The following is a 19728-nucleotide window of genomic DNA, read 5'->3' on the forward strand; positions in this document are numbered from 1 at the left end:
CTGACTCTGGCCCAAACCCAGGCTCAGGGCTAGAATCAGAACCACAATAGCCTTCTGCTTCCTGCTCTCCTTTATAAGTGCATATAAGACCAAAGGGCTCTTTTCCCCATACTTATTAGGGTGGGTCATCTTATATTTGGGTAAATGCAGTAAATTCTGAAGTAAAATTGCTGTGCGATTTCTGTTTCTTTCTAATGTATGCACTTTAATTATGGAGCTTTGCCTCTTCCTTTTGAAGGCACGTAAACTTTCATATATAGCTAGTGCTTTGTTTTTGCTTGTTGCTGGTTCAAAAGGACAAATATATAAATGGTAGTCTGCCTTAAAAAACGCAATGCTGGCCTTAAGACTACATTAATTGACTGCAGTATTAAAATAAAATAAGCACTATGGCACTGTTTACATATGTCAGTAACTGTCATTTCTTGTCTTTCTTTAGCAGTGTAATGCAGACCATACCAGTGAAGAAATGAATAGGCATGACAGAACACTTATCTTTTCAGATGAAAATGAAATGGATATGACAGCCAGTTGCACTGCAGTAATCATGCGCAGTAACCTCAAAAGGAATCAAGAAACTGACCAACCCAGAAAAATAGATTTCACGTCATTTATGGCTGAGTTAGCATCTAGAAGTGAAGAAATGGCCAAAAAATTTCATTTTTTCTCTGACCCTACAAATGATTCATGTTCATCTCTTCAACAGAAGCCAGATGATACCACAGTGAAGAAAATAAATTTCAATGAATTTTTGATGAGCGTGAAGTCAAGTAAAGAAGTTGCCAATCCCACTTTTGCAGTGCCTGACAAAAAGAACCTGTTTTTTGTCTCTCCACAAGTTTTGGAAGGCAGTATATTTTCTCCCATGGAGGATGCATATAACCATGCACAAGAGAACACCTGTGATGTGACTAAAATCTTCAGAGGACAAGATGATGGAATGGATGTTACAAAGTGTCATTCATCTGACATGAAGACTTTCTTCCCTGCAACTTGCGAAGCCTCATCAAAGCAATTGGGGCATGAGGATATTACTGTGTCTTTTAGAAATGATGGTATGGACATGACTGCTAGTCACACTGTAAAATTGTCCTTCTCCAAAAATGGTTCATCCAACACTGAAAATCAAAATCAGAACAGCAGCATGGACTTCTCATCTAATTTTGTATCTGGCAATTCCAGATTAGAGGGACCACCTAATAATCAATTTGGTGTTCAAAAGGGCCCCCAAACGTGTGTTGGGACGAAAACTGTCAATGTTAAAGATGAGGTAGATTTTACCAGAAGCCATACTATTTGTGTAGACAAGCATGAAGTAACGCAGATCTCTAAACAAGATGCCAGAGCAATGGTTATGATGCCTGGATCTATTTCTTCTGGGTCTGTCTTCCTTGATAATAAAACTGTCTTTTCCACCTGCAAGGATGTGGACGTTACTGGGAATCGCACAGATGTAATCTGTAAGGAAACTTCCAGGGAAACCTGTGATTGTTATGAAGCCTCTCAAAAAATGGGAAATGCCATCCCTTTGCTAATGGAAAATACCATTTCAGGACATGATGATGACATGGACATTACAAAAAGGCATATAACTTTACATAATCAAGTTTTGGGGCAATGTAAAATCAGAGAACCTATAATATCTTCTGTCCTAGAGAACAGAAGTAAAAGGGTGATTCAGAATCACAGGACTGTGGCTTTGAATGTTGGGGTAAATTCACATGCAAATTCTAGCTTTTGGCCTTCTAAGTGTGGATTTCAAGATAACCTGGCAAATTCTTATATTGTTTCAGAAGAAGAGATGGACCTGACTAAAAGTTACATTGCCAATGGTATTGAAAAGAGCACTGGAAATGAATTTCCTTCTGATATATCTACTTCTATGACAAACAAACCTCAAAGTTTTGATGACATACCAACTGCTTGCAATTTAAATGAGCAGGAGGAAATGGAAATAATAAAAAGCCATGCTGTAGTCACTGGCAATCAAACCACTAGAGTAACTGCAGGACTAGAACAAATGCAACCTAAAATTATTACATGTGAGAGTTGGAAAAAAAACATAAGTGAAGCTGTAAGTCCTCTTGATTCTAATAAGGAAAATTTACTTTTGGTAAAAGGTAATAATACAAATGTTGAAATAATCCATACCCTAGACACACATGTTGGAGATCTCAAGGAACAAGTAGACTTTGAGAGAGCTGGAGAAAAAAATGCTTGTGTGGGGGGTCTGCATTCCATTCCAAAAAATATTTTTTCACTCCAGGAACCAGATAAAGAAGTCCCCCAAAGACAAACCACTGCCACCAACAGACGTGCACAAACACATTTCCAAAAGCAAACCTCTGAAATATCTCAGCCATTAAACAAAAGTCTTTTTGACCATTCACTTGCCTTTGCTAATGATGAAAGAGGTATTTTTTCAGATGATCAGGATATGGATATAACTAGAAATCATACTGTTGCTCTTGCTTTTGCTACTTCTGGGCGACAAAAATGTGAAAATACACATTCCCAAAATAATGCAGTATCTAAACCACAGCAACTGCAAAATAATACCCTCCTATTTTCTGGTGATTTCAACATAGATATTACAAGAAGTCAAACTGCAGCCATAGACTGTGGGAATTTCAAAATGAGCTCAAAACAGGAGTATCTGACGACTGGCAGTGATCAGATTCCAGACTCTGTTGCTCCAAGTGTTTCTTTCATTTCCAGTAATGAGACTGTTCCCTGTGGAATTAAAGGATATGTGCAGTGTGGAAAAACAGCAGGACTATACCTCAGCGACAAAGAATCTGAATTGCAAGGTCAAAGCCATACTGTGGAGCCATTAAGTGAGGTAATGCCAGACATTGCAAATTCTGCCAAACTTTTGTCAACTAGTAAAGGGATTTCTTCAAAAGAAGATGTCAGTAAAAGTCGTATTGCTGCAAATAATGATATGTATTTGAGGTGTGCAGAAGAGTCATCGTTAGCTAGAACATCTAGGCCATATTCAAAAAATCCACAGTTGTCTCCTTGTCCAGAAAAGTCAGTTGTGTTCTCCTCTAAAGAAAATATGGATCTGACTGGAAGTTATTCATTAAATGTTCAGGCTAAAAGCGCAGACAAAGTTTTAAAAGAAGAAAAGGTAGTGGCTAAATATGGCATTCAAGTTGAAGATAACATTTTATTTCCTAAAGAAAAGGATGTTATTACTACAAATAGCCTGAGGCAACAAGGACACACCTCATGCCCCATGATATCTGGCAAGAACATGCTAAATTTAACTGACTTAAAGCCCATGTCTCTCTTGAATGAGAAGACTGTCCTATTTTCAGAAGATAACAATATGGAAATTACCAGAAAACACACAGGAGCTGCAGACAATAAAATGTATGCACAAAAGAAAAGTTCAAGCAGGGCACTACTGTGTTTTCCTGCAGACAAAACTCGTGTATTTACATGCAGTGATGACCTGGAGATCACTACACTCAATACTGTGGTAATTGACAAACCTGTAGAAATGGCTTCATCTCAAGTTGTGCCAAAATCTGGAAGGAAAAGCCAGATCGGGTCAACTGGAGAAAAGACTACTCTCTTTTCATTTGGTGTTGAGAATGACATGGAGATCACGGAGAGCTGTACAGCAGCAATAGACCGTCAAATAAGCTCAAAAGGTCAGAAGACACCTTGTGAGCCAACTTTACTTCATGTGGACAAAACTCATGTTTCTACGTGCAGTGATGACATGGAGATCACTGCACTTAACACTGTGGTAATTGACAAACCTATAGAAAAGGCTGCATCTCAAGTTGTGCCAAAAGTAGGTAAAGGAGCTGGAAGGAAAAGCCAGATCGGGTCAACTGGAGACGAGACTACTTTATTTTCATGTGGTGTTGAGCATGAAATGGAGATCATGGAGAGCTGTACAGCAGCAATAGACCGTCAGATAAGCTCAAAAGGTCAGAAGATGCCTTGTGAGCCAACTTTACATCATGTGGACAAAACTCATGTTTCTACGTGCAATGATGACATGGAGATAACTGCACTTAACACTGTGGTAATTGACAAACCTATAGAAAAGGCTGCATCTCAAGTTGTGCCAAAAGTAGGTAAAGGAGCTGGAAGGAAAAGCCAGATCAGGTCAACTGGAGATGAGACTACTTTATTTTCATGTGGTGTTGAGCATGACATGGAGATCACGGAGAGCTGTACAGCAGCAATAGACCGTCAAATGAGCTCAAAACGTCAGGAACCACCTTTACTTCACATGGACAAGAATATTGAATTTGCATTTAATCGGGATGATATGCAAATAACTGAATCTCGCACTGTTCCTAGAATTGTGCAAAGAGTAATGTTTAAGGACCAGCTAAAATTGGATGCGCAGGTTGGACAGGAAGCCCTTTCAAATAACAAAACAGCAATTTTTCCTATGGGTGAGAATATGGAGATCATTAAAATCCCTAAAGTAGCAGTGGATTATAATGAAATTGCCCTGCGGGGTGGACAACCCAACCAAACTGTAGCTCCAGTTGATAAAACTATTGCGTTTACAGGTAATCAGGATAATATGGAGATTACTGCATCTCACACTACTGCTGTTAATAATACCCTTAGAGGATATGAGAATCAAGAAGTATCAGATGAAAGCAGCCAGCAGCAGAGTTTATATAGAAAACCTTCCTCTACTTGTAGAGAGAAAATATATTCCAAGCACACAGAAGACTTCAGGAGTGATTCCCAGTTAGAATTGAAGGACAAATATGGAACAAATTTTCCTGTTTCATCAGAAACCAATATTATCAAAATCCACAATGGTGCAACAGATGAGTTCGTTCATTCTGAGGATGCATTAGATATCATTCGGAAGCCACAAAATTTTACTGACTTTCCCAAAGCTAATTCTACTGTTTACAGTGAGGATCTAGTTAAACTAGTAAAACCCAAAGACACAAAGAGCTTCAAGCTTCTAGAAAATCAATTGGAAACTTCTGAGGTAAAAAGTGAAAATAAAGTTGCAAAGAACAGTCCTGTGGTGTGCAGTGAAGAAAATGGAGATGCTGTATTGCACGTTCAAAGTCCTATCCAACAGTCTCACTTACATAAGGACATTTCTGAATGTTTAAAGAAGAATGCACATAGTGTGCCAAATACAGGAAAAATAGACTTGAAAAATGATTCTGGGAAGCTTACTTCATCCAGGCAAGAATGTAGACTCACAGATTTAGTCACTAATGGAGCAGATGCTCTTACAATTTCTTACAAAGACATGGAGGAAAATGAAAAAATGCCTTTTGAAAGGAAAACACTTCCAAAAGATTTCCAAACAACTTCAGAACAGACTGAACAACTCTCCTTGGTCACTGTTGTTCCTATAGATCAGATAGATCCCAACTGTGTACCTGCATTATCTGGTATTGTAAATGTTTGTTCCAGACTAAAACATATTAGAAGAAATTCTGAGTTTGCTACCATTTCTGAAATTGATCCTGTCTCTAACTTTGAACAGTTGCCTAAATTGGCAACACAGCCAGGAGATTCTTTCAGAGTAGGAACAAATACTGAAAACAAGTCCAATAATGCAGTCAGAATTCAGGAGCCAGCAGACATGTATTTTGAAAGTGCAGGTGCTTCTGTGGATACTGTTTTAGACACAGTACATAAGGGTGCTTGTCAAGGGAGGAAGATACGTCTTGGTATCTTCCCACCTAAATTGCCCAACAACAGAAATTGCAACACTTCTAATGCACAGGACCTAAACACCAAAGCAGAAGGAAAAGAAAAAACTGCAGTTCCAGAAGTAAATTTGGTCACTAGAGAAACCCCAGAAAATACATATCTTAAGCATAACTTGAGCCCTTCTCAGTTTATAGCTGAGGAATTGCTTCCTGTGTTTTCAGAAGAAATGGACTCAAATGATTCTTTAAATTGTGACCCCCCGGATGGGGCTCTTAGTGTAATGGATAACAAAGAGATCTTCCCTAATAAAAGGAATTCCCATGAAGAACAAGAAATGTGCAGCAACCAGAAAAGAGCTATAGAGCAAGAGGAAAAAGAACTCCAGAATGGGAAGAAGCTCAAGAGGGATGGTGGATGGGATGGCAATGCTCCAAACCAACAACAGGTGGGCCTAATTACTTATATTTAGAACATAGTTAACTGTGATAGGGCTTTAAATTCACCCTGCCCGAATTTTAGGAGTGTGAATTAAAAAGTTGTTTAGTGGAAGGTTTTACTGTAAGAGTTTCTTGCATGTGCCAGTCCATAACTTTGCCTTTCCCTAGGCAACTCTTGTCTTGTCCTAACAAAGGAACAGTAAGAAATTGTTTTGTGAAACTCGTGTGTGTGAGGAAACTGGACCCTATACAGGTTTCCCTCAATTTATGCAAGTTCTTTATATGTGAATTTGCTCTTATGCGATGAGCATATTTAGACCCCTAATTCGTTATATGCAAGGTAAATTCACTCTTATGCAATTGGCATGGGTGCCCCCCTGCCCAAGCAGGTAAGTCTGTGGGTTTAGAGGAAAGGGCCATTGCCCCACTCACTCTTGGGCTATGCCGTGCCATGGTGCAGGCAGCTGGTGTTGGCTGCTCCCGGGGATGTGGCGAGTGCAGACAACCGGAGCCCTGGGTGGCACAGGGCACAGCACTCACCCTAGCCCTGGCTGCAGCGGCCCTGGGAGCAGCCGATACCAGCTGCCTGCACCAGAGCATGGCGCAGCCCAAGAGCAGAGGTGAGTGGGGACAGGTGGAGCATGGTACTGCCCAGCGACTGTAGGCAGCTGGCGCCGGCTGCTTCCGAGGCTGCTGCAGCCAGGGCTGGAGCGGCAGCCGCTCTGCTCCCTCTGCTTTGCTGCCTTGTGCAGCCCTGTGAGCCGCAGCTCTCCCCCTGCCCCTTCCCTAGTCCCAGCCTGCCTCCCTCCCTCCCTCACCGCCATGGGAACCTATCCCTATTTGTTACATTGTAAAGTGGGTTTGCTTTATGCGAATCTGATTTATGCGCCATTCTCCAGGAATGCATGTATGGTATAAATCAAAGGAAACCTGTATAAGGGGAACTGATGTTTACTCATTTTTTAACTCACTGACTCAATAGTTTAAAGATCATTCTTCCTTTGATAAATGTTTATGGTCCATTGAACTATTTGGCAGAATCATGCTGCTTTGTTTGGTATCCTGTACAGACCCAGATTTAATAACGCTTGGATATTAGTAAAGTGAAGAAGGGTCTTGTTAGTTACTAGATTCATGATGCATTTCAAAGACTGCTTCACTGTTCTTCCTAGTGAGAGTGTAATAGAATTATTCTAGAATTATCTATAGTAAATCCCATCAGCATGGGAAATGTTATAGTTGCAAAACCTTATGTGGACATACAAATGAATTTCAATTGGATTTATAGATGAATTTATTGAATTTCATCTGATAGGCAGGGGTGGATTCAGAGAAGGATCAGTCAACTGTATGGCAAAAAGGGACTTTGAGTCCCCAAAGAAAGTAAGAATTCCATCCCCCCTCCCTTCCCCTCTGTGCTCAGAAGTAAATCTCCTCCTCTCCCATTATTCCCTCCCCTGACTGCTACCGGTGCTGGGTCTCCAGTTTTCCAAGGCTGAAGGAAGCTCCTGTCCCACTCCAGCCAGGTTGTGTGAGGGCTGGGTTCAGCCTGGGGCAGTGGTTGCAGAGAGTGGGTTCCCCCTTCCTGCCTGGTCCATCCCATTTGCCCCTCTCCTCCCCCCACCCACATGTTCCATGCCAACCTGGGAGCAGGCATACCGCAAGAGGACTCGCCTGCCTCCTCCTGTTGTCCCAGGCCGAGCCCAGCCCCGGCACAGCCCAGCTGGAGCAGCAGGTAGAGAAGGGAGAGAATGGAAGAGGAGTATGTGCCTCTGAACTGGGAGGTGAAGTTGGGAGGGGGGGAAATTCTTACCTGTGTTGGGGACTTAACAAAGTCCTTGACTATTGTTCCTGTGGCATGGTCTGCCTGCCCTGGCTGGGGCATGGAGAAGGCTGGGCATGGGGGTGCAGCCACTTACCATGTTCTGATTTTTCTCACAACTGCCAAAATTTAACCACCCTGGTTGAAATTTTCCATAATTGTATTCCTTGGGCTGATGTTTAGAAAAAAAATTTGGCCGAAAAACTTCAGTCACTTCTGAAAATGAGGCTAATTAAAAAGTACATTTTAACCCATAATAAGAGACCTTGGTAACCTGTTCTTTGAGAAACTAGTACTCCAATCCTTTGGTTGCAGTGGCTTGTAGTCTGGCAGAGAGTGACTTTTGTGTGGTGCGCACTTTACCGTGTCTGTGATTATTTGTCCAAATTGTTAAGAACCTATAAAGAAAATCTGTATCTACATGCTTAGTAGGAACTTGGTAGAGTTTAAACAACAACTTCTTTAAGATCCCTGGGGTTGAGCAAGACTTGCCTATAGTTGCAGTTCTGCACTGTGCTGGGAATAGGCACCTGAACAAGAAGTAAAGCACCTGTCTCTTTTCCCCCACAGTACAGAAAATTACTGACAGAAAAGCAGCATTATTCAAAAGTGGAGAATGTAAAGAATATTTGGGGCATGGGACAAGGAGCCTGGAGATTTGGACTAGAGAGGTTTGGCAAAGGGGAAGAAAACTTGGATTGTAAATTAGGGTGGGGTGGACTGGAACTGGCCGAGCAAGGAGGTGGGGAGCTTAAATGGAGACGGGGAAGACTGAGCCTGATTGATTGGGCCAAAGACATTTAGACTTGGAATTGGGTAGGAATGGATCGGGGCTAGCTAAACAAGAAGTCCAACTGGAAACTCAGGTGAATGTTAAGTACAATGCAAAAAGGTAAAATGTGTAGTTTTAATAGTTGTTGTTTTTTTTTAAACCTGAGCATTCATATGTATACTCAGCCATCCATTTAAAGAATATTGTTTGTAAAATTATGCTCTCAAAAATACAAAACTAAGGTAATCTATACAACTTCAATTTGGCCTGCTTTGGCATGTGCATTTTGATACACAGCGTACTCCAGTTGTATGCATGGTGAGTAAATGCATAATTTGTTTAACTGCATAATCCAATGCCAGTCTCAATTTGTTATCCCTTGTCACAAACATTACTTTTTTGCAGATCCAGTTAAGTGCAGAAACTGCTATGCATATAAACACTAGGGCTACATGAAATTTCGGCAGCCGTTTTGTTTCAGAGGTGTTTGGGTCCATTTCAGCACCTGAAGCACCAAATCCAAAATGAAACGGAAGGCTCTAAAACATCTACAAAACAAAACAAAACCATCCAAAATGTTTCGGATGTTTCGGAGCCAGGCTTGCAGGGAAACAAACTAAGAGGAGGGAGGGGGAAGAGGGCAGAAGGACTGCTTTGATATTGGTATCTGTTGCTGGCCGGTGACTCTGAGCTGTCCCTGAGCTCCCCTCCAATCCCAGTGCTCTGGGGGAGGGATGGCAGCCTGCTGTCATCCCATGCGCAGATCCGGGTGCCCGAGTCCCCTGGGAGGAGTCTGGCACAGCCCTGCAGCCCTCTCACGGGGTGCAGGACCCCAAATCTGCATGCAGAATGTCAGCATGCTGCTGCTGCCATCTGGCCATTGGCAGCACCTGAGTCTTCTCAGCACAGCCCATGTTTAAAAAATAAAAAAATAAATAAAATACCTGCACTCACCAGCTGTAGCAGGGGCTGTGGGGCCTCCTGGGAGAGCTTTCCCCCTGCCCCCGTGCAGCCCCCACTCCCCAATCACCCATCCCTGCCTGGCCCTGGCATCCCAGCACTTTTAAAAAAAAAAGCCCTGCACTCACCAGCTGCAGAAGTAGCAATTACGGCCTCTGGGCACTCATGGCAGAGCCTCCCCCATAGCACAGGGCAGTGGGGATCGCCCTCCCTGCCTAGCCCCATGGTGTGGGTCCAGAGCACCTCAGTAGGGCACCTTGCACTGCCTGGGAGCAGGGACCTCGGGCTGAGCACTGCTGGGCTCCAGCTGACTGCTGGAACTGCCCCAGCTCCCAGACAGTGTGCAGCGCCCTGCTGAGCCACGTTACACGTGTACCATGGGGCAGCTGCCATGATCCCCACTTCCCCCCACTGTCCTGCACTGCATGGGGGTCTCTGCCACAAGTGCCCAGAGGCCCCAGTTGCTGCCCCTGCAGCCGGTGAGTGCAGGGCTTTTTTTTTTCCTGAAGTGCCGGGACTAGGCTGGGGCTGGCCAGGCAGGGCAGCCATAGGAGCTTCTCCTATGGTTCCCCCAGCCTGGGGAGAGGCAGACACAGCCAGAAGAACCATGGGAGACCCTGCAGCTGCCCAGCTGTGCCTGCCTCTCCCCGGCCAATCCGGATCTCCAAAACAGCATCGAAACTACACAACAGATTAGGTCAAATCCAAGGAGAGCAGTGATCCACAACACCGAAACAAATCGCTGTCCACTGAAACAGCCGAATCTGAAATCAAAACGAGAAATAGCCATTTCACGCAGCCCTAATTAACACGTTTCAACCTTCCTATAAACTTTAGTACCAGGAGTGAAGGGCTATGGTAAAAGCCTTGAAACTGAAAGGAGCTAGTCACTTTTGGGCCTGCTATTAAAAACCTTCAAAATGATTGGAGCTTGTTGGTTTTGCAGCTGCTATCTTGCTTCATTTCAAGACACTTAACAACTGTGAACTTGACTAGGTCCTGTTGTTTTAAAGACTTCCAATACGGGCCCTGGAACTAATTGAAATGAGGGGAGCTGGTCAGTTTGACAACAGCTAATACTGGAGCGGTGAAAGCTTCTGTTGATACAGAAAGCTACTGTGCATTGCATACGATGGTTTGGATAAGTGAACACTCATGTAATTGAATAGTTTGGTTTTTTTCTTTTTTCCCCACCCTGAAGCTATGCACTTAAGTAGCATATGCTGTGCTCTTTAAATGCATAATCATATGCTAGTGTTAGTCTACCTTATTTGGTGTATAAGATGGCCCTTCTTTGGGAATTAGTGAATTGTTTGGTGAAAGAGGTTGTTGAATTTGGTGGCCCCCTGCTTCAGTTGCTAAATAAATTAGAATGCATAGGTAAGAGGTAGAAGGTTGCAAGAAAATAAAGGAAGGGCTCATGTCTTAAGGCAGTTAAGTTCTGGTCTGGTGACCTGGCTCTGTACCTGCCAATGCCAAATAATTTTGATGTGATCCTTGAAAAGTCTTGTAAACCAGACTTTTCACTGGTGACTTTTAATTGTGTTTTCCTCATTTATAATATGCTGAACAACGAGGAGAAAAGAAAATACAGTGTAGCTGCTCGTTAAGTGAGCCCCATTCACTGTACACTGTAGTGCCGTGTTCGTTTAGTACATATAAATGTGCAGAAACTAAAAATGATTTGCAATTGAAAGCCATAATATGGCAGTTGTATAGAAGTCCAATAAATTAAGTATTATTTATAAACAATTGACTGCAGCTCTTTTAATATCTGCTTTTTAATATTGTTTAATTTCAGCCTACCTGTAACACATCTCATACTCAAGCAGAAACTCCTGAATGTGAAAAGCCTCCAAATCTGTCAACTAAAAGCCCAGACAGGACCCACTCCAGCAACAGCAGTTCTTTGGATTCGATTAAGGCTGATGCAGACTTTAGTAGTAGTAAGGCCTTTTTGACAATAATCACATAAAATTTATTCTGGTTCTAATCAACCAGCAGCATTATCTAGCAACACTTATTTCCTCTAGCGACTGTTGCAAGTCCATAATTCCTAGGGTCTTCCTTTTTCCAGATAAGTATTACTAGCTTTTCTCTGGTCCCCTGGGTTCCTCCCCTGTCCTCCATGAGTTCTCAAAGAAAGGTTTGTTTAATGGTTCAAATATTACTTTGGATAGTTACTTAAGTACTCTAGGATTAATTTTGTTTTGCCATTCTAGCTTGCTTTTTCTATTTTATCCAAATTTTCTTAATTTGTTTTTTCTGTATTCTGTATTCCTATCTCTTTGTTAGGATGGTTTTTGTTAGGTATTTAATCACAGTTAATGCTTTTTGTAGAGACTAAAGCAAAAAGACACTGCCTTATGTGCATCATTCAATTTTTGTTCTCCTTTTCTCTTGCTTAGATGTAGCAGATGTTGATTTTTCCATTATTTTTCTCTTAATTCCAATATATTTATAGAAACATTTTTGTTGCCTTATGTATGCTTTGCTACTTGTGATTCATTTATGCCTTAGTTTTTCTGCTTTTGTCCCCACAGACTGGTGCTGTTCTTTTTCTTTTTGTCCTTGATCATGTGCCCTTGTTTCCAGTTTTTGTATAATACCTTTTGATTTTTAGGTCATTAAGAGTTCCTGATGCAGTCATAATTTCTCCCTTAATTCCTCTCTCCCTTTCTCTTGCTTCCTGTCTTTCCTCTGTGTTGGGCAGTTTGTTACTGTGTTTTTAATATAGCTCTGTAAGTAACTGTAAGAACTCCTGCACTCATTCATCCTTGAGATTTGTCTATGCAATGAACCCTGCAAACCAATTTCCTTAAGTTTGTTGAACTTTTTTTTTTAAGCCAGTTACTCTTTGTCTATTTACTCCTCCTTTTTTCAGTCTATCATTCCTTAACCACTCTAATCAAAATTGCTTTTTCTTTAGATTCTCAACCAGTTTTGCCCTGATAGTCAGAATCAAATCCAAAGTAGCTGCTTCCCAAGTAACTTCTACCTTTTGAAAGAGAATTTTTTTTTCCAGCATGTTCTATGAACCTGAAAGTCTGTCTTGCTTGCTGTATTGCTTTTCTAACAGATATCTGGAAAATTAGCATTTCTAACAAGATGCAACTAAGTCGTGTCCTTTTAGGTGCTCAAAAAAGCCTCATCCTATACCTCCTGATAAGTATGTACTATAGATCACCTAGTGGCATTGACTGTGTTTATCCTTCCCCTTTATCCTTCATCAAGGGTCATTCTGCAAACCCACTGTTGCCTCTTATGAACTTCCAAGCAAATGTCTATATTGTTCATACATGAAACAGCTCCTCCTTGTTTCTCAATCTGCCCATTTTGAGCAAACTATACACTTCTGTATCAATATATTGGCTATATGCCAATGCTTGCTAGTAGGAACATGTTGCTGTCCAGATGCTGTGTTTCTCCTAAGTGGTCACTGCTGTTAAAAGGAGTGTGATCTGAACACTTGGAATGGGGAACTTGCTGGTAAGAAATAGCTGCTCCGGAGAATCTGGAGAATCTTGAAAGGGTTCAGAGAAGGGCCTCAAGAATGATTAAGGGCCTGGAGGACAAACTTTATGAGGAAAGACTAAGGGATTTGAGACTGTTCAGCCTGGGGAAGAGAAGACTGAGAGGGCGACTTGGTGGCCATCTATAAGTACATAAGGGATGAATATCAGGAGCTGGGAGAGAAACTGTTCACTAGGGTGCCCCAGGGGAGGACAAGGAGCAATGGCTGTAAACTGTTAGAGGATGGTTTCAGGTTGGATGTAAGGAAAAACTTTACAGTAGGGGTGACTAGAATCTGGAATAGACTTCCCAAGGAGGTGGCACAATCCCCAACCTTGGAAGTCTTCAAGAGGAGACTAGACAGACACCTTGTTGGGATCATTTGATCTCGGCAGCATTCCTGCCTAGAGAGCAACGGGGTTGGATTCAATGATCTTTTGAGGTCCCTTTCAGCCCTTAATTTCTATGATTCTTACTCTTATCTCTGCAATTGCAGTTTTCCATTTTCTTCATATTCCAGTCCTATGCTTAGGTTACTATTTTTTTTTTTTTAAACTTACCTGTGGACTTTTGCTACCGGCCCCCTAGAGACCCAATATAAAGTCCTTTTCTTAAATTGGCAAGTCAGTGTCCCTAGATGAGGTGGTTGTTCTTCATCGAATAGAGCCATTTCTTTCCACAATTCTGCAGAACACCATCTTGTGATTTAGGAAATCCAAGTTCTCTTCTTAATGTCATCTGTACAGCCTAAATTTATTATTAATCTGTTCCTCTTTATTTTTAATAGGCTTGGCTGCCATAGCTAAATTGAGATGGCACAACTGAGAGTAATAAAATACTGTATAGTGAAAATTGGCTCTTCAGTATTGACATCTTGTTAGAAAGTTGTAATTAAGATTCAGAACAACTCAATTCTGATCCTTTGTCGTTTCTCACCCCGGTAAGCTATAGTCTAAATAGCAGTATATGCTAGACAGACATCAACTTTACAAACATAATTGAATTGATTATTAAGGAACTATTCAGTTACCCTCTAACTTTCCCAAAATATTCTTTGGCTCAGAGTTAAGTATGAAATCTTAGATTATTGTTCTAATGAAGATCAAACTTTGCATTAAAGTAGCTAGTGAATTAGTCTGGACCTAAAGTAATGTCTCTCATGCCCTGAGTACTGTTTGCAATTCTTAGACCTCTTCCTCCCTCTCTCTCTTGCCCCCCCTCCCCCTCCCGCCTTTCCATCACCACCACTTTTAAAAGAGGTAGAAAAGATACAAAGAAGGGCAACTAGGATGACCAGGGCCGTGGAGAGGCGTCTATATGTGGAGAGACTACAAAGTTAAGACTTTTTAGCTTAAAGAAAAGAAGACTGAGGAATGACTCTAGAGGTCTATAAAATCATGATTTGGCATGGAGAAAATACATAGAAGATTTACTATTTACCATCTGTCACAACCTGAATTGGGGGACGTGCAATGAAAGTATTAAGAAGCAGCCTTAAAACAAACTAAAGAAAATACGTTCCCATGCAGCATTTAATTAATTTGTAGATCTTATTGACCCAACATGATGTAAGGACCTATAATTTAACCAGGTTCATAAAAGGATTGGACAACTTAATGGAGGTTAGGCCAATCTATCAGCCAGTATTAAATATGGCAATTAGAGGTGTGGCCTCTAAATTAGGACTCTCTAGGTCTCTAAATGCTGGAAGCTATAAGGGAAGAGAGGATGCAGGGGAGAAATCAGTATGGATAGGCCCTTTAGCATCCATTCTCCCATACTGAGGTGCTAGGCTAAATGACCCATTATATGCCCTCTCTTACATTTTTTTTAAATAAAGCAATCTCCATCTTTCTCTCTAGTGCAGCCAAACAGTCAGATGGAGTCTCAGCTTCTCACGGATAGTATTTGTGAACAGAATTTATTGGAGGTAAGTAAGCAGCTGAGAGGCTTTAATTTCTTTTTCCTAAGAAGAAATGTATTGGCTCTGTCCCCTTTAAATGATCTTTTTGCATGCACTGGTGTTAATGATCATAATTTAATTATTGTTATGCACCCTGTATTCACATTGCAGAAATTTCAGGATGGGGTTATCACAGTACGGGAGTTTTTTACACTTCTTCAGGTCCATATTGTGATTCAGAAGCCCCGGCAGAGCCATCTTCCAGCAAATGTGAGTAGCTAAATTCTCAAACACATGTTCCCCATTGCCATTTAAAATATATTCTTTTGTCTTGATTTTCATTGAAGTGGACTGAAAGTTAAACAAGTAGAGCTGCAAGGACTACTTTATCTCATCAAAACCACAAACCAACCATTCCCTTCTTTTTCTGCCTTCCCCCCCCCCCCCCCCATGTCAATACAGGTCTAATTAAATCTGGATGTGGTTTTGTTGTGTTGTTTTTTTATTCTGAGACAAACTCCCTAGGAATTGCTATACACAGTTTCATTTTTTTTGTATTACACACTTTATTAAAAATGTAGTATATAAATATCTTCTGAGACAAAATAGTTCATGAAATATAAATTTTCATAATACTCCTGCCATCATCTTGTCATTAACTGCTTGCACTCTGCCTAGCCTATTCCCACTCTGAGAATGTAATGTAAGATTGAGATTTAGAAGATTCAGGCTATTAATGAAGCAGTAATTTTGAAGTCTCTACATTACAATATAGCAGCATAATAGCAACAGAGATGGAAAAGTTTTATGAGGCTGTAGCTAGTCTGGCGCTTTCTTCCTCACAGAAGCCTGAAGAATATATTTGTACTGCTGGATGAAACTTTTATAATAGAGACTATGGAGACCATAATGCATCCATTTTTTCCATTAGAGGTCTGGAATATTTCATGTATGTACTCTCTTAGATATTTTTAAAACAACTTTCATTTCCATGTTAGTTTTATTCCCTGCCAGTAAAGCTAAGGAAAGTCCTATTTTTCAGCTGCTAGAGAAAATAAAATCCTAGTCTGCACAGCATTACTGCACTTAAATTCAAGGCATGTTCATTCTAGTGTTTCCACTTGAAGCTGAAAATAAAACTGAGGCAAAAAGACATTTTTTTTCTTAAATGAGACGTAGACCGCTGTTGCACTGTGGAAAGTGTCTGTTTGGCTGTGTACAGGTACAGGAAAAATAAAGGTAAGCATTTTTGTGTTGAATAAATAACCATAAGCCTCTCTTAAGCCTGCTCCCTTAGGCCTCAGGGTGAGCATCATAAATATTTAAAAAATGGAAATCTTCAAGAGAATTCAAAATACAGAATTTTTGACTGGCTTTGTTCTGCTTTGCAACTGTTCTTTCTTTTAAACAGAATAGTTCTAGTATAACTTTCTTATGGTTCGTTTGACAATCCTGATCTTGATTAGTATCCCAGTTTTGGTACCTGAATTGAGACGTTTCCATGCCAGCACAACCTTCAGGCAACAGAGGATTTATTTTCAGTTTTCTGCATAGCCAACTGAATTTGCAACTGAAATATTGAAGTTGAGGAACTGGTCTCTAGATTGTCTTTTTGGATTTCTCTTTTAAAAGCATCAAATAGCATTCTTTTAACCGTATTTTCCTATAGAGGTGCAACCTAGTTGTCCAAACACATAGGATCAGGGCCATTCCTTGGGGGGCGTGAATTGGGACGACTGCCCCGGGGCCCTGTGCTTTGTGGGGCCCTGCAGAGTCAGACGGAGTGGCCGCGTTGACTGCACTGCTGCTGGCTTCACATCCGGCTGCTCGGTGCACCCTCTTCCTCCCCTCCCTGCTGCCGAATCCATCGCTGGTTTCCTTGCGTCCAGGGGTGGGACTCCACACAGGCTGATTTGCCTCGGGTCCCGCACTCTGTTCAGGTCATCTCTGCATAGGATCATAGGAAAGTAGGGCTGAGATAATCTAATCCAGTCTCCTGCCCAAAACAGGATCATCACAGACTAAATCATCCCAATCAAATGTCTGTCTAACCTCACCTTAAACATTTTTAGGAACGGAGATTCCACAGCTTCTCTAGGGAGACTTTTCCAGTTCTTGACCAGCCTCAGTCAGAAAGGTCTTTTGAATCTTCAACCTGAGTTTCTTCTGCTACTGTTTGAGGCCGCTGCCACGAGCTCTGTGGCTACAGAGAAAAGACTCTCTCCATTCTTTCTTTAATTGTCCTGTAGGTATTTGAAGACTGTTATCAAATCCCTCTTTATCTTCTCTTTCCAAACTAAATAGTACTAATTCTTTCAGCCTTTCCTCATAAATTGTGTTTAATAGGCCTCTAATTGTTTTTGTCCCTCTACACTGGACTCTTTCCAATCTGTTCACATCATTCTTGAAGTGTAGGTCCCAAAATTGGACATGGTATTCCAGGTGAATTCCTCATCAGTGCTAAGTAGAGTAGAAGAATTACTTCCCTTTTTTTTGCAAAAGACACCTCTGTTAATACAACTCAGTAAGCTGTTTGCTTTTTTGAAATGTTGGTTCATGTTCAGCTTATGTTCCACTGTAATGGAACAAGTCTGGTTCCATTACAGTGAAACATTCCCCAATCTGTATTTGAGCATACAGTTATTCTATCTCAAGTATAGGACTTTGCACTTGTCCTTGTTGGATTTCTTCTGAATTGATTTTTTTTTCGGTCCATTTCTCCAGTGTATCCAGGTTATTCTGGATCTTAGCCCCGCCCTACCGGAATGTCAACAACTCCACCCTACAATTGGTGTCATTCACAAATTTAACTGTGCACTCAATCCAGTTGTCCAGATAATTAATGAAGATGTTAAAGAATTCCAGGACAGATCCCTGGGAAACCACACTTGATAGCAACTTCCAACTAGAAATTGACCCACTGATGACTGCTTGTTAAGTATGGTGGTCCAGCCAATTGTATATCTACATTACAGTACTTTCATCTAATCTGTATTTCCTTAGTTCATTGATAAGACTTCTGTGGGAAACAATGTGGATGAAACTTGCTAAAGTCACAGTACTTTGCATCCATTATCCTTGTCCCCAACCCCGCATCCACAGAGCCTGTCACCTTATCATAGGTGGAAGTTGGGTTGCTCAGGCATGATTTGCTCTTGGTGAATCTCTGCTGGCAGTTCCTGATCACTGTGTTCTATTCTGGAAACTTCACTGTAGCTTCACATTAGGGGACCTGCGCCATGATGTTTCCAGGTATCAAAGACTGACTGGTTTGTAGTTCCCCGGATTCTCCTTCCTTCTTTTTTTTGAAGATGAGCACTCTGTTTGGCCTCTTCATAGAATCATAGAAAAGCAGGCATAGAAGGGACCTCCAGAGATCTAGTCCAGCCCCCTCCATGAGGCAGGATCATCCCTGTCCAAACCATCCTATACAAATACATTGACTAACCTATTAGCAAAACTACACAGCTACCTCTGACACAAGACATAACGCCCTAATCTACCACAAGTAAAGTAGGGGAACCACAGTGGCCAACTTCTTGCTGTTGCAAAATTGTTGTTTTTTCAAATCACTTGGGATCTTACCTGACCTTGAGCTCTCAAAGAGGATAGACAATGGCTCTGAAATTACCTCACTCAGTACCTTCAGTACCTACGGTATATCCCACCTGGCCCTGCTGGCTTGAAAAATCTAGCTTCTCTAATCCCTAACCTGTTCTGCCACTACCCTAAGATGTTTGTCTCCTTCCTGTCTTTGCTGCCAACTGTTCATCCCTTAGTAGCTGTCTTTTTGTGAAAGACTTAAAGTGAAAAAGGCATTAAATGCTTAAGCTTTCTCTGCATCATCTGTAACTAGATAGCCTTATGCATTCAGTAAGGGACTTACACTTTTTTTCATCTTCCTCTTTCTTCTGACATACTTGTAGAATCCTTTTTGTTGTCTTTTTATGTCCCTTGTCCTTTGCATCTCAAAACATGCCTTGGCCTTCCTAATTTTCTTCCTGCATATTCATGTGAGACTCTTACTTGCATATAAGCATTAAGCTGCTGCTGCAAAGTGTCTTTATGAATACAGAGCTATCCTATAGAGAAGCATTTGATTTGTAAAATGGCAATGCCTTGACACATGAAATAAAATACATTGGTATCAGTCTACTAGTCCAATTTCTGTTCCTAGTAGGGGTGCACTGATCAGTCTTTTCTTAGCCGATACAGAGAGCCAGTTATTCACCAGGCATATTGGCCAATATCGATCCGATAATAGATTTACAGGAGCACAGCCAGGCAGTATGGAGGGCAGCACCCTGCAGGTAAGTCTGCGGAGGGAAAGGGGCATGAGGGACGGGGCAGATCGAGGCCCCCACGGTAAGGGAGGGAGTGGGGCTGGGAGTGCTGCCCAGCCAGGGTGCTGAATGGGACCCTGTGGCCATGGTGGGGAGCAGGATGGAGTCGCAGGTAGCTTGTCCAGAGGATCAGCGTCCCTGTGCTTAAAAATGGTGGTGGGGGTGCTTGAACTAAAGCTCGTCAAATGAGCTTTAGTTCAAGTGCCGCCACCACCATTTTTAAGCACAGGGACACTTAGGAGCAGGACAGGGGTGGACACGGGCTGCCCGCTGTGGGCTCAGGACTCTTTGCTCTTCTGCCTTTGCCTCAG

The 19728-nt window shown here is 41.7% G+C and overlaps 1 protein-coding gene across 3 annotated transcripts in view; it reads left to right on the plus strand.

Moving 5' to 3' along the window:
• Window positions 1-19728, plus strand: part of KNL1 (kinetochore scaffold 1) — a 50570-nt gene that overhangs the window by 12838 nt on the left and 18004 nt on the right. For 2 of the 3 annotated variants that reach the window (XM_006024586.3, XM_006024587.3), the window contains exons 9-12: window positions 440-6112; window positions 11460-11604; window positions 15034-15101; window positions 15246-15344. In XM_006024586.3, coding sequence (XP_006024648.1) covers window positions 440-6112; window positions 11460-11604; window positions 15034-15101; window positions 15246-15344 — 5985 coding nt within the window. The remainder of the gene's footprint in view (window positions 1-439; window positions 6113-11459; window positions 11605-15033; window positions 15102-15245; window positions 15345-19728) is intronic. The other variant, XM_025205321.1, reaches the window with a different exon arrangement.

This window comes from Alligator sinensis, unplaced genomic scaffold (genome assembly GCF_000455745.1).
Source record: "Alligator sinensis unplaced genomic scaffold, ASM45574v1 scaffold108_1, whole genome shotgun sequence".
NCBI classification, from domain to species: Eukaryota; Metazoa; Chordata; order Crocodylia; family Alligatoridae; genus Alligator; species Alligator sinensis.